This window comes from Zea mays, chromosome 3 (assembly GCF_902167145.1).
Source record: "Zea mays cultivar B73 chromosome 3, Zm-B73-REFERENCE-NAM-5.0, whole genome shotgun sequence".
Classification (NCBI taxonomy): Eukaryota; Viridiplantae; Streptophyta; class Magnoliopsida; order Poales; family Poaceae; genus Zea; species Zea mays.
In genome coordinates, this window is record NC_050098.1 from 19,547,390 (window position 1) to 19,561,494 (window position 14,105).

General features: G+C 44.0%; 1 protein-coding gene across 1 annotated transcript; it reads right to left on the reverse strand.

Moving 5' to 3' along the window:
* Positions 1–1,842: 1,842 nt before the first annotated feature.
* On the reverse strand, positions 1,843–3,555 carry LOC109944961 (AP2/ERF and B3 domain-containing protein). Its single transcript, XM_020550729.3, has one exon. The coding sequence runs from the start codon at positions 3,274–3,276 to the stop codon at positions 2,140–2,142; it is 1,137 nt and encodes a 378-aa protein (XP_020406318.1). The 5' UTR covers positions 3,277–3,555; the 3' UTR covers positions 1,843–2,139.
* Between the last annotated feature and the right edge of the window lie 10,550 nt (positions 3,556–14,105).

A 14,105-nucleotide genomic window follows, 5' to 3' on the forward strand; every position in this document is an offset into this window, starting at 1 on the left:
TACTCCCTCCTTACTTTGGTTTTGATTAAGATGATTTGTGTAAGGCGTGAGAGACTCCAATTTGTGGAGATTCTTCACAAACGAGATTTGATATAAGGAAGAAAACTGTGGTACTCAAGTTTGATCTTTGGATCACTTGAGAGGGGTTGAGTGCAACCCTTGACCGAAGGAGGTCACCACACAACGTGGAGTAGGCATTGATCGAACCACGGGATAAAATCACTATGTCCATTGTCCATTTACTTTATTGCGATTGTTGACTTCTTGAGTCCTCATATTCACTTGTGTTATTGCTCCTAAGTTTGATACACATTTAAAAGGAGTAATCAAGTGAAGAGTTCTCCTCTCTCTCCATCTCTACTCATAACAACTTGGTTTTAGCTTTCACTAACACTCGTTATAAACCAAGTTTGTCTTGTTTAGAGTTGATTTTTGCAGGATCACCTATTCACCCCCCTCTAGATGCTCTCATGAAGGTTGTCTCCTGCAGATCGTGCACATGGACACTGTTTTGTACTGTTTATAGAGCGGAGTTTAGAATAGGAGGTGACATAGAAGAGCTGCTAGAGATAACTTTAACCAGGATTGGGGAACCTGAACCCTAAGGCCATTCCCAGTGGAAGTTTCATTGCACGGTTTTCAAAAGTGACACGTCATCTTTTGTCTATGAAACAGTGTATCCTGAGTTTCATCTGGATGAAACCCTCTCCCCCTTCCATGAAACTCTATCTCTCTCATCATAAATATCAATGTCATGTCATCAAATATGGTGATGTGTCATCTCATTTAATAAGAATGAAACTATGATAAAACTCCCACCGGGAGTGGCCTAAAGGAGATTACCTTATTTTGAAATAAAAGGGATCTTTCTTTCATGTATCACTTTTCAAGAGAAATAGGTCTATCTATTAATACTATTTTGTATAAAACTTAAGATGTGCTCTTATTGGAGGACCAAGGGAGTAAGGCTAAAGCTAGCAGATCGTGCACATGGTCCTGCAAAACACTGTACTGAAGACTATACTATTTAGAGGGTGTAGTTTGAAATAAGAGATGTAGATGAGTAAGCTGCTAGATGCAGTACGAAATAGATATTGGAGTAAATCTTACTGTACGTTTTTATAGGTGTCCACAAACGCTATATGATCGAAAAGTGCGTGTTTTTGCTCACAGAAATCGGTTTGAAAGATCTAAAAGCCATTGGAAACACGATAGAGTAGCTGACATACGATACAAGAAAATCAAGAAAGTTATGTATGAAGAAAGGAAAATAAACAGCATTTGAGTTATGGACTATAGGCTTTGTAGGAGAAATAGGAATAGCTGATGTGTATACAGTACTCTTCTGAGGTGTACGAGATCTTTTTTTCATTGAGGAAATAAAGGGGTGTACGATCTTACCCAGCTCTCTCTCTACAGTCTAGCTATTACAGAATCAGTACTAATAAGATCCGTCAATCCTTTTGAATGAACGAAACTGCAGCGATCTACTATGAATATAGTCACTGTGAGTGAACGAAGGACGAAACCAATCTATAGCACAGTAATAAGAGGAGATTCAAAAATTGCTATATATGCATGTAGATAGAATGAAACTGATCTGAATCCTCAATCACTCTCTAACTGCATCTTCAACTTTGACTTCTTTCAGTATCTAGAAAAACTTGGATTGTCTTTTGATTGATGATATATAACACCCGCAACCTATAGTACAAGTGTGCAACATCTATCGACTAGTTATTCGTGCATGATGTGAACTGTTGCAGCAAAAATAACCAAACTATAGACGGCATGTGTGTTGCCAAATAGGCAAAGGCTGAATCGATCCAACACATGAGAACAAGATGCAAGCACACATGTTTAGTCTCTAGCAGATGCAATCAACTTATTGCTGCACTCGATGGCACAAACTTGCATGAGATCTTAATTATAGGAACTACTACATAGTATCGTCTAGCAACTCAAGATTGCCTAATGATGTACATACAACTAGTTTAACTTGCAGTCTTACTTAAACTTAAGTTTTTGCAAAGACGAGCCGAGTAATTGAATTCAAGATCAAGCAGGCGGCCGAGACGACATGAAGATCGAAGAAAGAGGAGGAAGGACTAGAGTACTATGTGTATACTAGCATCGCTGCTATAACAAGAAGGCACCTAGGGCAGGAGAGCGGTGATGATGAGCCACGCATTGCTTCTTGAACGACTCCGCCTGCGGCCCATGGTCGAACGAAATCTCCACCGGCCGTGCGCGCTTCTGGTGGTGGCACCCGGCTCCGGCGATGTCGACGCCGAACAGCCTGACTACACGGGCCTCGCTTGGTTTCTCCGCTGGTGCTGGTGATGGTACCGGTACCCCGTCGGTGGCGGGCGTCGTCGTCTTGGTCTTCTTGCAGTCGATGAAGAGCTGCTTCTCCGAGCCGTACGTGGAGTGGGAGAAGACGATGGTGTCCCCGGCTCGGAGGCCCTTCTCCCTGACGAAGCGGCTCCAGCCCTTGGTGAGCACGTAGCTCTGGCTGCTGTTCCAGTAGGAGTAGCGGAACCGCCACACCTTGCCCTCCCCGTCCTCGAAGTTGAGGAGCACGCCCTTGGCGGTGGTGGGCGCCTGCGCCTCCACCGACGGCGGCGCGCGCTTCAGCGGGAAGTGCTTCTCGGCGTGCTGCTTGGGGACCACGAGGCGGTTGAGCTTGCCGACGTCGCTGGGCGTGACCGCCTTGTCGAACAGCAGCACGCGCGCCCAGGCCGGCGTGGGCTGCGCGCGGCTGCGGCCGCGCCGCAGGCCCTGGCGCAGCTCGTCGGCGTAGGTGTGCTTCCGCAGCATGTCGACGATCTCCGCCTTGGAGTGGGCGGCCAGGAAGGCGAGCTCGGGCGCCGACGCGCCGGCGCCCGGGAAGTTGGTCGCCGCCTCGCGGCCGCGGTAGCGGAGCGCGGCCACGTCGTAGGCGCGCGCCGCGGCCTCCTCGTCGGCGAACGTGCCGAGCCACACCCGGGCGTGGCGCTCGTAGATCTGCGCGCCCCAGCGGCCGTTGGGCTGCGGCACCACGCCCTTGAAGCGCGAGGAGCCCTGCGGCACCGCCGACGGCTGCGACGTGACGGCCTGCTCGTCCGCCGCCGGCGAGACGGCGACGGCGTCTCCGCCGCCGACCGCGCCGCCGCCTGGTGGTGCGGCAGCGGGCGGCGGCTGCGCGGCGGCGGCGGACTCCGTGGTGGCCGTGGACGCGGCGGAAGAGCTGTCCTCCGGCGCCGCCGCCGTGGGGCTCATGCTCTCAATACCCATGATGAGCTACAGCTACGTACAGCTCGCGCTGCTCCCTCTGGAGTGCTATCTTCGCTTTGGTTTCTTGGCGTGTGTGCGTGCTTGCGTACTGCCTGCAGCAGAGCAGCCTCTATCTGATGATGCCGGACTGTGATAGTATTCGCCGCTGCCGCTAGGCGATAGCTAGAAACAGTATGGAATTATTGACGAGACTTTACTGTTCTAGGCTTGCTTGCTTGCTAGGGCTGGGACAAGATGATATACAAGAAGATAGATGATGCAGGCCTGTGAGGGCGTGGTAGTATGGTATGCTGCTGCCGCGCGACGCTCTATATATAGAGAATGACATGTTTCTATTTTGGAACCATGCACATGTTTGCGTATATACCCTGAGGCCTAGCTAGTTTAATTCCAATCCTTTAGCAAAATATATTTCCAGATGTTGAATTTTTTTTCTATTGTACTTTTTTTCTCAACTTGAATGCGGATGTAGACGTGTATGACTCGTGCAATGTACTTGATACCTATACGTCGGCTGCGTGCTATAATCAAGCATCGCGCATGTATAAGAAAACGTTAAAATTAAGTATACCGCGAGAAAAAAAAAAGAAAACAAATAAAACCAGTACTTGGTATATAACTATAACCAAGGGTTTCTATGGAAAGTATGAACATACCTCTTACCTTAATCAGTTGAGCTACAGACTCATTTCCTATCCCTAGTAAAAGGACAAGAGCAAGTTCTCTGAGAGTTTGACATGTTTTTACCATCGAGATTAACCCCATTTAGAGCATGTTTGGATCCTAGGAGCTAATGCAAAAGTGATTACAGTTTAGTTATTTAAGAGCTGAAGATCCAAACATCCAAACAGGTAGAGATAAAAGTGAGTAAATTGATGTTTTTTTTACCATTCTAGTCACTTTTAGTTGTTCCTGTTCAGATCTTTAGCTCCTAAGTGAATAAATTTTAGTCATTTTTATTTTAGCTTGTAGGATCCAAACATGTCCTTAGTTTTTCTCTATTGGTTTGGGTGCCAAAGTATCCTGTCATCATGGTGCATGGGACAACGAATCAACAAAATCAAGTAGTGATGCTAGCTAGATGCCAAACTATATATAACACATGGGCGATCCAATGGTGCATGATGAATTTATAAAAAAAAAACACACATATATGTAGGTCGGTTTTAAATTTGAAACGTAATAATGTCTTGTAGACTTTTTTTTTCTCTCTCTCTATAAAGTACATATATATTCACACTTGTGATTCTAGTTTCTGAAAGGACACGGTATATATATATATATATCCGCTGCTGCAGTTTATTTTGGTTCATATAATAATAAATAGATTCCTGGAAACGCCCACATTATTTTCTTCGTCTGTTTTTAGTTCTCCAGTCATGCTCACACAGCTCTTTTTAGTTTCTGTCCATCGATCTAGGACTTTCAATATCCAACGACGAGTCTTGGCGCGGCATGCTTTCACATTAGTACAAGGTGGCGAGAGAATGCAAAGTGTGCTGACTTTTCTTCGGACCATGTGTAGGCTTCTTTTTTGTGCGGGGGGACTGGCCACCAAATTTGTTTAAGCTAAAGCGCACACATGAGACATGATACATACCCCTTCATCCTAGCTTATAGATCATTCCCACTTTCAAAAAAAAATTTGGAGTCAAAGCATCCCAAGTTTGAATAAATTTATATAATAAAACAATAGTACTTATGATACAAATAAGTACTATGAGATTTTTTATTAATTATATTTTTGTAGTATGCCTATTTAATGTCATAAATCTTTACAGTTTTTCTATGAAATTTGAAATAATTTGACTCTTTAAAAATTTATTAGAATGTCTTATAATTTAAAATAGATGGAGTGCAATAGATATAGTTTTAGTGGAGCGGGGGCACGTACGTGCCCTGCCTCGATTTTTCTAGTTTTAGTGGGCCTTTTACATTATTTACCGTAAAAACAAAAATTTATTAGCTACTAAACCTCTATTTAGGCCCCCACTCTTATTTTGGGCTAGGTCCACCCCTGCGTTGCATACTAGTGATTCAAGGATAAGATCAAGCCTTGCAGTGAATTTGTGAATAAGAACCTAATATATTATTGGCAAACAAATCAATTTGTTCTATTTTCCTTTAAAAAAGAGTACTAGAACAACCATATATAAGGCCACACGGGTGCTTGTTCTACCTCGAGACGCAGGAAATCCATGTATCCAAAAATACTGTCCAATAAGTAAATTCCCACTTGGTTAAAGAGTGGGTGCATGCATGACAGGGACAAGAACTGTCATGTGGCCATGTTTGTTGCCCGCTCTCAAACTAAACATAAACAGCCTTGCTTGCATTGGTTGCCATGCATGCACACGATGATTGATCTCCGTCCATGCATCTTGCAGGAGCAAAATGTGATGATTTCCACAGCAAAGTATCTACGCTTTCTCGATCGTTGTTTATCTCTGTAGTAAGTTATCAGCATAAACGTGAAGAGGCAGTAGTACGCGACAGCAGCCGCACGTACGTACGTACCGTTCGGTAAGTAGTAGTAGTATAATCATTGTTGACGTGCACGTGGCATGAGCAAAGTCACGCCGTGTCGTCAACGTGGAAATGTGCACACAACAACGTCACGATTTTATCTGCGCAAGTTGTTGATCAAAATCGCAGCTTATTGATTTCGACATTTTTTTTGTAAAACCATGCATAAACTGAGATTAGGAAAATTCGTCAGCTACGTGTATACTATATATATGCTCGTCGACCCGACCGTACGTGACCCGGCCAACAACAAAAACAAAAGCGAGGTGTGGAGGGGGGACAATAAAAAAATACGTGTGGTCACGCAGAATTCGGCGAATGGAAGAAAGACGTGACACAGGTCAACGGACTAATTCGGTGGATGACAGGGAAGAAGATTCTTAGAAACAAGGGTGCGCGCGCCAAGTATATATTTTGGCAGCTGGCCGCTTTCTTTCGTGGCTAATTAATTAATTAATTTCCAACAGGAAATTTCTCAGAAAACAGGAGGACGATAAGGAGCTATTCAGCTATATATAGCTCGTGTTCTCTCTACACATGCTCTTGAGGCATGCGACGATATGTGTCGCAGTAATTCTATAGGCATGCTCCCTTGAGGTAGTCGGTAGATTTTACTTACCGGTACTCTTTATGTTTTTTTTTTACATTATCCATCTTGTCAACGCCGTTCTGTGGCTGCAGCTACGTACTGCGTCAGGCATGAATAGACCCATATTCTTGTTCTTTCTATATACTTACATGAGACTAGTTAAAACTTTACTAGCTTTAGATATGTGTTTTACATGAAAACCAATATGCTCATTGTTTCGTGTATATGATGTATAGAAGTTGCATGCATGGTCAGACATATGTTGTGTTTTTGGGGTCATCTTTATATAGCACTTTTAATAATGAAGATCAATAAATTTGGTGCTCCGACCGAAGGAGTGTCTTTGGTTATGTTAAGATTAGCCTAACAAAAACTTAGTGCTTAGCATAACTAAAAACACAATTTGTCCATTAAACAATCCAGAAAAAGTGTATGTTGTATCTCAATGTAATCAACTATGAGTTGCTAACAAATACCACTCCCCAAACCTGTATGATACCATATTTCATTTCCATGCGTACAATTGAAAACAATCAAGAGGAAGCCACACATTCCTATCACTGCCACCAGCCCTTGCTCCCCCTTGTCGTCGTCCTTGCCACCTAGGGCCCCTCTCCTTCCTCTCCAGTGCACCTACATATGTTAAGAAAAAAGGGTCTTATCTCCCTCATATGTAGTTTTTAGAGCTAATTTGTTCAAGGTTTAGCCTAACTAAATCTATCAATGAAATCAAATGATTGTCAATTTGGGATCATGTTATCTGCAATGACTTTAGTGATTGCAGCAACAAGATCTTCGTTGCAATCCTCGATTTAATCGACAAATGACCAATTCATGGTCGATTGGTCGTTATGTGTAGGGGGAGGGCTACTTTTGGACGTTTTCAACACGGATAGTCAATCTACATCATTGATCTCGTCGTCGATGGTCGTGGAGAGAAAAATCAATGATTGAACTTTACATCTTATATTGTACACGACGACGGAACTGCTTACTCTTTCATTCATTTAGATGCATTTTGGATTTCTTTCATTGATTCAGATGCATTTTGAATTAGTTCTAGAACGTTGAATCTTGTAGCTTGTCTAATCTTTTAAGGTTGATCATTGGATTTGGTATACGTGCTACACTATGGCATTAGTGTTTGATAGGCTTGATTCGTCGAATCTTGCATCTTGTCTAATGTTTTGCTGAAAAATTTGGATTTGGATTTCTCGTTCCCTTGTTTTACACTAGTTAGCTGAAAATTTTATAAGAACTTAGTTTTGTGCTCTAGCAGAGACCAAAACCTTTTTCCACCACATTAAAAATATTATGGAAAAGTACTTATAGAAATTCCATTTACATTGATTGAAGCTAAGCTAGGTTAGTTATTCGATCTATAAGAGCTTTTATAATAGTCGAACCCTTAATTAATTCTAGTCAATAGACATAAAAACTAAAATAAGTTGGTCACTTGTTTTATATCCTATTTATTTTAGCTTTTATTTGGTTTTTGTTAGCAAGAAGATCAAAACAAAAACAAACAACTCATATGTTGAGCTAGGTTTTAAAAAGCTAGGAAGTTAGGTTATTTGAATCAAAAGCCGGAAACAAGTCTATATGAGTTTTTCTAGATATATTGTGTGTGGGGGTGCCAATAAGCTAGAAATTCATTACTAAAGCTAATAACAAAAATTTAACAACCAGAAACATGAAACCAAAACCCCCAGTTTTTGAGCTAAAAGTATGAAATCTAGGGCATAAACAAACATGCTCTTAGGATAGCTCCAATGCTGATTTATGAGCTACCTCTAAACAAATTATTTTTTATTCTTATAGATAGAAGAGAGAGAGAGAGAGAGAGAGAGAGAGAGAGAGAGAAACGCCACCCATTATTGATCAAATGCTAGATGCATGCATAGTTCAAAGATTATTAGAAAAAGTGTTACGTGGGGCTATTCATATTTCGGCTGATTGGTTAGCTAGACGAGCACACCCATGCTCGTCCGATCCAGACTGACCGAAAACGGATATTTTTGGCACAATCAAACTAAACAAATGCTCAGATAAATTCAATGCACGCAGTGACGTAAGGATGTAGGACGAGACGATACGAACAACCAATAAGACGCATTATAATCTCTGATATCTTACATCTGGTAGCCTTGCCGTCCATTTGTCGCCTTGGTACTGGTAGAAGACATTTGCCTTGGTGCTTAGGTCGTGTGCGCCCAGCATTTAACGGAGCAACATGGGCAAGTGGGAGAAAGAGAGAGAGAGAGAGGGTGGTGGTGGTGGGGAGGCTGAATCACATGAGGTGACAGGAGGCTCAGATAGAAAGAAGGCGGCTGGGCTAGTTCAGCTCCCCTGTAAAGGAGGTCGGGCCCACCGCTCCGTCCCCTCGCCCCAGTCTTGCTTTGTCGCCTCGTGCCCATTTGGTGGTCTTGTCGTCTACCCTTTGCTGCTATTTTCTGATGCTTATCGCCTCCTTCACGTCGCGTGTTGCTGCTGCTGCCTGCGTACACATGGCTCCTTTTGGTTTCTGAGTCGTTTCCTCTCTTCTCGAATAATAAAAAAAACAAGCACCTTGGAAGTTTGCGCTAATCCATGCGTGTGTCTCTCGGTGGCTACTTTCTCCGGAAAAACGAAAAGCTAAATAGTTTATTATATTTTTTTAAAAAAAATATTAAAGCTTTTTTTATCTCAGACATATTTATATAACAATATATTTTGTTATTACATAAATGTTAGCTTATTTTCTATATCCGTCGTCGCTGAACTTTTATTTTTCTAGATCCGTAACCGTCTCCGGCGGGGGGTTTCTTTCCAAGGAAGAAGAGAGGAACAGGACGCGGGTGAACTTGAGTAGCAAGCACTATTCAATTTGCTACGCACGGTAGCTATCAACCCAGGCTCTGAAAGCACCAGCAGGGAACCAACCATATGCAGGAGCAAGAGCAACTTGTGCAAAACAACGGCTAGCTAGCTGCTCCCTTCGTTCCCCCGATGGATCCCGGCCAATGCAAGCGAAACGAAGTCTCTAGAAAAGCTAAGGACCACGCGCTGTACGTACACCGTGTTTGATGAGTCGTCTGCGTCTCTCGCCGTCTAGCTAGGAGTGTACACCATCTCTAGTCGAGTCACTCTCTCGATCGTTCAGCTGGAAACGATGTACATACGTGCATCATCCCCTTGATGAAAACCATGTGCAGCTGCTGAGGAATGGACCGGACGGACGATGGATGGATCGATCGGAGAAGGTGAGTAGTGAGGCTATAATAATAAGCATGTTTTTTGTCGCCACCTCCACCGTACCTCCATGGCTCCACACCCCTAGCTGGACTGGAGGTAGTAGCACACAGTTCAAGCTGAGGAGCTGTGTGTGGATTATAGATGTCCAAACGATACGGACCGCCCGTTTGGCCCGAAACCCATGGGCGGATCCAAGGCCCGGGCAGGGTGGGCTGTTGCCCAGGCTTAGTCTCCAGCAGACCCATTATATATAGGTGTTTTATCTTTTTGTCACCCTCTATTTAGTCCTTTTCTAGTTACACGGATATTCGAAGTTTGGCAGTAAAGATGATTAAAACTGAAAAGCATATGATTTTTTCTTTAGTCTACAAGCTTATTGAGTTGTCATTAATACTGCCAGTTTCAATAGCATCGGTTGAAAGAGCCTTCTCTACAATGAAAATAATTAACAAACTGCGCAACATGATTTCAGACAAATGGTTCAATCACTTGATGGTGTGTTACACAGAGCGGGAATTATTCAAAGCACTTGATAATTCTACCATAACACGACGCTTTCAGAGTATAAAGACTCGAAAAATGAGTCTACCTCGTGTTATACGAGACTAGCACATTATATACATGTAAGAAATTCTTTAAGTACTTTATAGTATATGAATTATTTTTTTAATTCATATGATCTTTTAAAGTTGCCCAGGCTTCTAAAAATTTCTGGCTCCGCCACTGCCGAAACCCGACACGTTTTTGACCCGGTACCAATCTGACCCGGCTCGCTCTCCACCGTGCTCGGGCCGGGCCGTGTATGGGCCGCTCCATCGGCACGGCGTGCTTGGCACGGCCCGGCCCGTTTAAACAGGCGGCACGACGCTGGCCCGTTACAAAAAAACGCCGCGACCCCCATACTATCCTATCCGCTCGACCGCTCGTCCGCTCCCCAGTCCCCACCCACCGCAGTCACTCCTCCCCACGCGGCGCCGTTCCCCTAACCCTAATCCCCTTCGCTTTCGTTTCGCACGACGGCGGTGGACCTCAGCGGTGTCGGTGGCGGTGCTCCACTCCTCCCCACGCGGCCACCGCCCTGCTCCCCGGTGGTAAGTCGTCGACGTGGGCCACCGCCTCACCGAGTCACCGCCTCACTGGTAAGTCACCGGCTCACCCGTCTTCTTCCCCTTCTGGCCTTCTGCGGTTCTTCCTTCGCTCGCTTCTCGGACCTCCAGAACTCGCTGTGTTGGTTACTTGGTGGCGTTGCGTTGCGCCGTGGCGATGTTCCAGTTCCCAGATCTAAAATCCGGTAAGGCGCCGGTAAGTCCCCACTCCCCAGATCCGCTCTGTGTTGGATCCTTGGCTTCCCGTGCTCGATCCACTCCTCGGTTGCGCGACTCCAGTGCTCCCTGCTCTGGTTTTCCTAATCCTACATTCCTACCTAACCCTAAATCCTTAATACTCCCTGCTCTGGTGCTCCACTACTCCTCAATCCTCATATGCTCTGGTGTTCCTCATCCTTGGCTGGCGACCAGTAGGTGACTCCGGTGCTCCGATTGCGTTAGGTATGTTCTGTTGATTGCTCCTTAATAAATCTGTTGATTGATGTTAGTATGTTGAGGTCATTCTCATTGTGTATGAACTTTGAATGGAGGTATCGGTCTTGTTCCGGTGTCGCGCAGTTGTTGAGGAGCCGTGGTCGCCATGGAGCTGGATCCAGCCGCTGAGGATGATGCGGAGGAATACCGACTTGAGGCACATAACGAGGAGCAGGATGCAAGGGCCTTTCTCGGCATCGGCAACGATGATGCTCCTGGTGCTGGTACTGGTATGGGCTCAACTAGCCCCACCCCCACTGCTGCTGATGGAAGCAGTGTTGGTACTGGTACTAGTGGTAGCATGGGTGCCAATGCCTCCAGGAAGATATCCAAAGTCTGGAATGACTTTGAGGAGCTGACTAATCTCGTCAATGGTAAGAGGGTAAGGTATGGTGCCCTTTGCAAATACTGTAAGCAGACCTTCAGTGCTAAATCTAGTTGTGGGATTGGCCATTTGCTTCAGCATAATTGCAATGCTAAAAAGGAACAACAACATAGTGGCATTGTTCAGTCTCTTCTTAAGTATAATCCTGATGGTTCTCTAGTTTGATGGGAATACTCTAATGCTGTTGCTAGAACCGAATTATGTCGTTTGATAGCTAGAGAGGATTTGCCTGTATGGTTTGGTGAATCTAATGCTTTTCAAGAGTACATTACTAAAGCACATAATCCTAAATTTGTGAAGTCATCTAGGCAAACAACAGCTAGGGATCTAATTAAGCTTTACAATGAACGTGTGCTTAAGCTTATTGAGTCATTTAAATCTGTTTCATCAGTTGCTCTAACTTCTGATAGTTGGAATGGTAAAGCTAAAGAGGACTACATTTCTGTTGTTGCTCACTTTGTGAATTCGAATTGGGAGCTAGAAAAAAGGTTGATTGGTCTTAGGCTCATAGATGTGAAACATTCTGGAAATAATATAGTAGAACGTGTTAACATGGTTGCTGATGAGTATGGTTTATGTGATAAAATGTTTGCTATTACTCTTGACAATGCTTCCTCTAATCAAACTGCTATGTATTATCTTAAACCATTGTTTTCTGGTTATCTTGGAGCTCTAACTGATGTTGATGATGATGAATTGTCTTCCATTCTTTTGCATCAACGTTGTGCATGTCACATTATTAATCTAATAGTAAAGTCAGGTTTGAAAAGAGTAAAACATTATCTTATGGACTTTAGAACTGCCATAAAATTTTTGAATTCATCAAACCAAAGAATTGCTGCATACAAGAGTTACTGTTTAAGTATGGGTATTTGTCCTAGAAAGTTTGGTGTGGATATGGATGTTAGGTGGAACTCAACTTTTTTAATGCTGAAACACCTTATGCCACACAGAAGCACATTTTCTGTCTTCATCCAAACTAATTATACTTTGGCATCTGATGGTACCCCTTTATTAAGTAACAACCAATGGTATGTTGCTGAGAAACTGTTATCATTTCTTCAACTGTTCTATGATTCTACTGTTATTTTGTCTGGTGTTTATTACCCAACTGCTCCATTAATGTTGCATCAAATACTTAAAATTGCTAGACACTTGAATGCTTTTGAAAATGATACACTACTGAGGCAAGCTGTTGTTCATATGAAAGATAAATATTTCAAATATTGGAGAGATATACCCATTCTATATGCTTTTGCTTTCATACTAGATCCTAGAGCTAAGATGAGAGGTTTTCATAAAGCACTACAGCGCCTATCAGCTTTTACTGGTACATATTATTCTAGACTTCCTCAGGATGTGAGGAAAGGGTTAACTAAACTTTATCAGATTTATGACACAAAGTTTGGTGATGTGCGCTTACGTGTACATGAACCATCATCCACAACTGAGGGTAAGAACAAATCTGCCTGGGATGACATATATGGTGATGATGATATTGGTAGTGGTAGGAGATCTGGTTCTGGTAGTAATGTTGCATCTAATTCTTCCTGGCCTACTACTGCTCAGTCTGAGCTGTCTGCATACCTTGATAGTGATACTGTCAATCAATTTGATGACAGTTTCAGCATTCTGGGTTGGTGACATGGGCATAAACTTACTTACCCTGTTCTATCTATACTAGCTAAGGATGTCATGACAGTTCCTGCTTCTACTATATCTTCAGAATCTACTTTTAGTTTGGTTGGCATGGTGATCGAGGAACGTCGTCGACGGCTCACACCGGACATGGTGGAGGTTCTATCATGCATCAAAGACTGGGAGTTAGCAGATTTACACATGCACCACAATCTTGAGAAGGACACACTAGAAATAGAATCTGTCCTTGAAAGCTTAAACAATGATGGAGGACAACAAGGAAGTCAGTCAAGGGCTCAAGAGTGAATTATTGTAACTTGTAATCTTATCCTTTGTCTCTATCTCTTGTGAGTTGTGACTTGTTGTATTGAACATTGAACTATATGAACATTATAAATTTGAGCTGGCTGCACTCTTTTTTCCTTCCTAGGGTGTCGGGGACCATAATTAGGGGTACCCTCAAGACGCCTAATTCTCAGCTGGTAACCCCCATCAGCATAAAGCTGCAAAGGCCTGATGGGTACGATTAAGTCAGGGATCAGTCCACACGAGTGACTCGATCACGCTTCACCCGAGCCTAGCCTCGGCCAAAGGCAGCCGACCTCGAGAGACTTCCGTCTCGCCCGAGGCCCCCTTTTTATGGCGGACACATCACCGGCTTGCCCGAGGCCTTGGCTTCGCTCAGAAGCAACCTTGACTAAATCACCGCACCGACTGACCAAATTGCAGGGGCATTTAACGCAAAGGTGGCCTGACACCTCTATCCTGACACGCGCCCCCGGCAGAGCCGAAGTGACCGCCGTCACTCCACTGCTCCACTGGCCAGTCTGACAGAAGGACAGCGCCGCCTGTGCCACTCCGACTGCAGTGCCGCTCG

Coding starts and splice junctions, on each gene's coding strand:
- LOC109944961 (XM_020550729.3), bottom strand. CDS start 3,276: ATGGGTATTGAGAGCATGAGCCCCACGGCGGCGGCGCCGGAGGACAGC.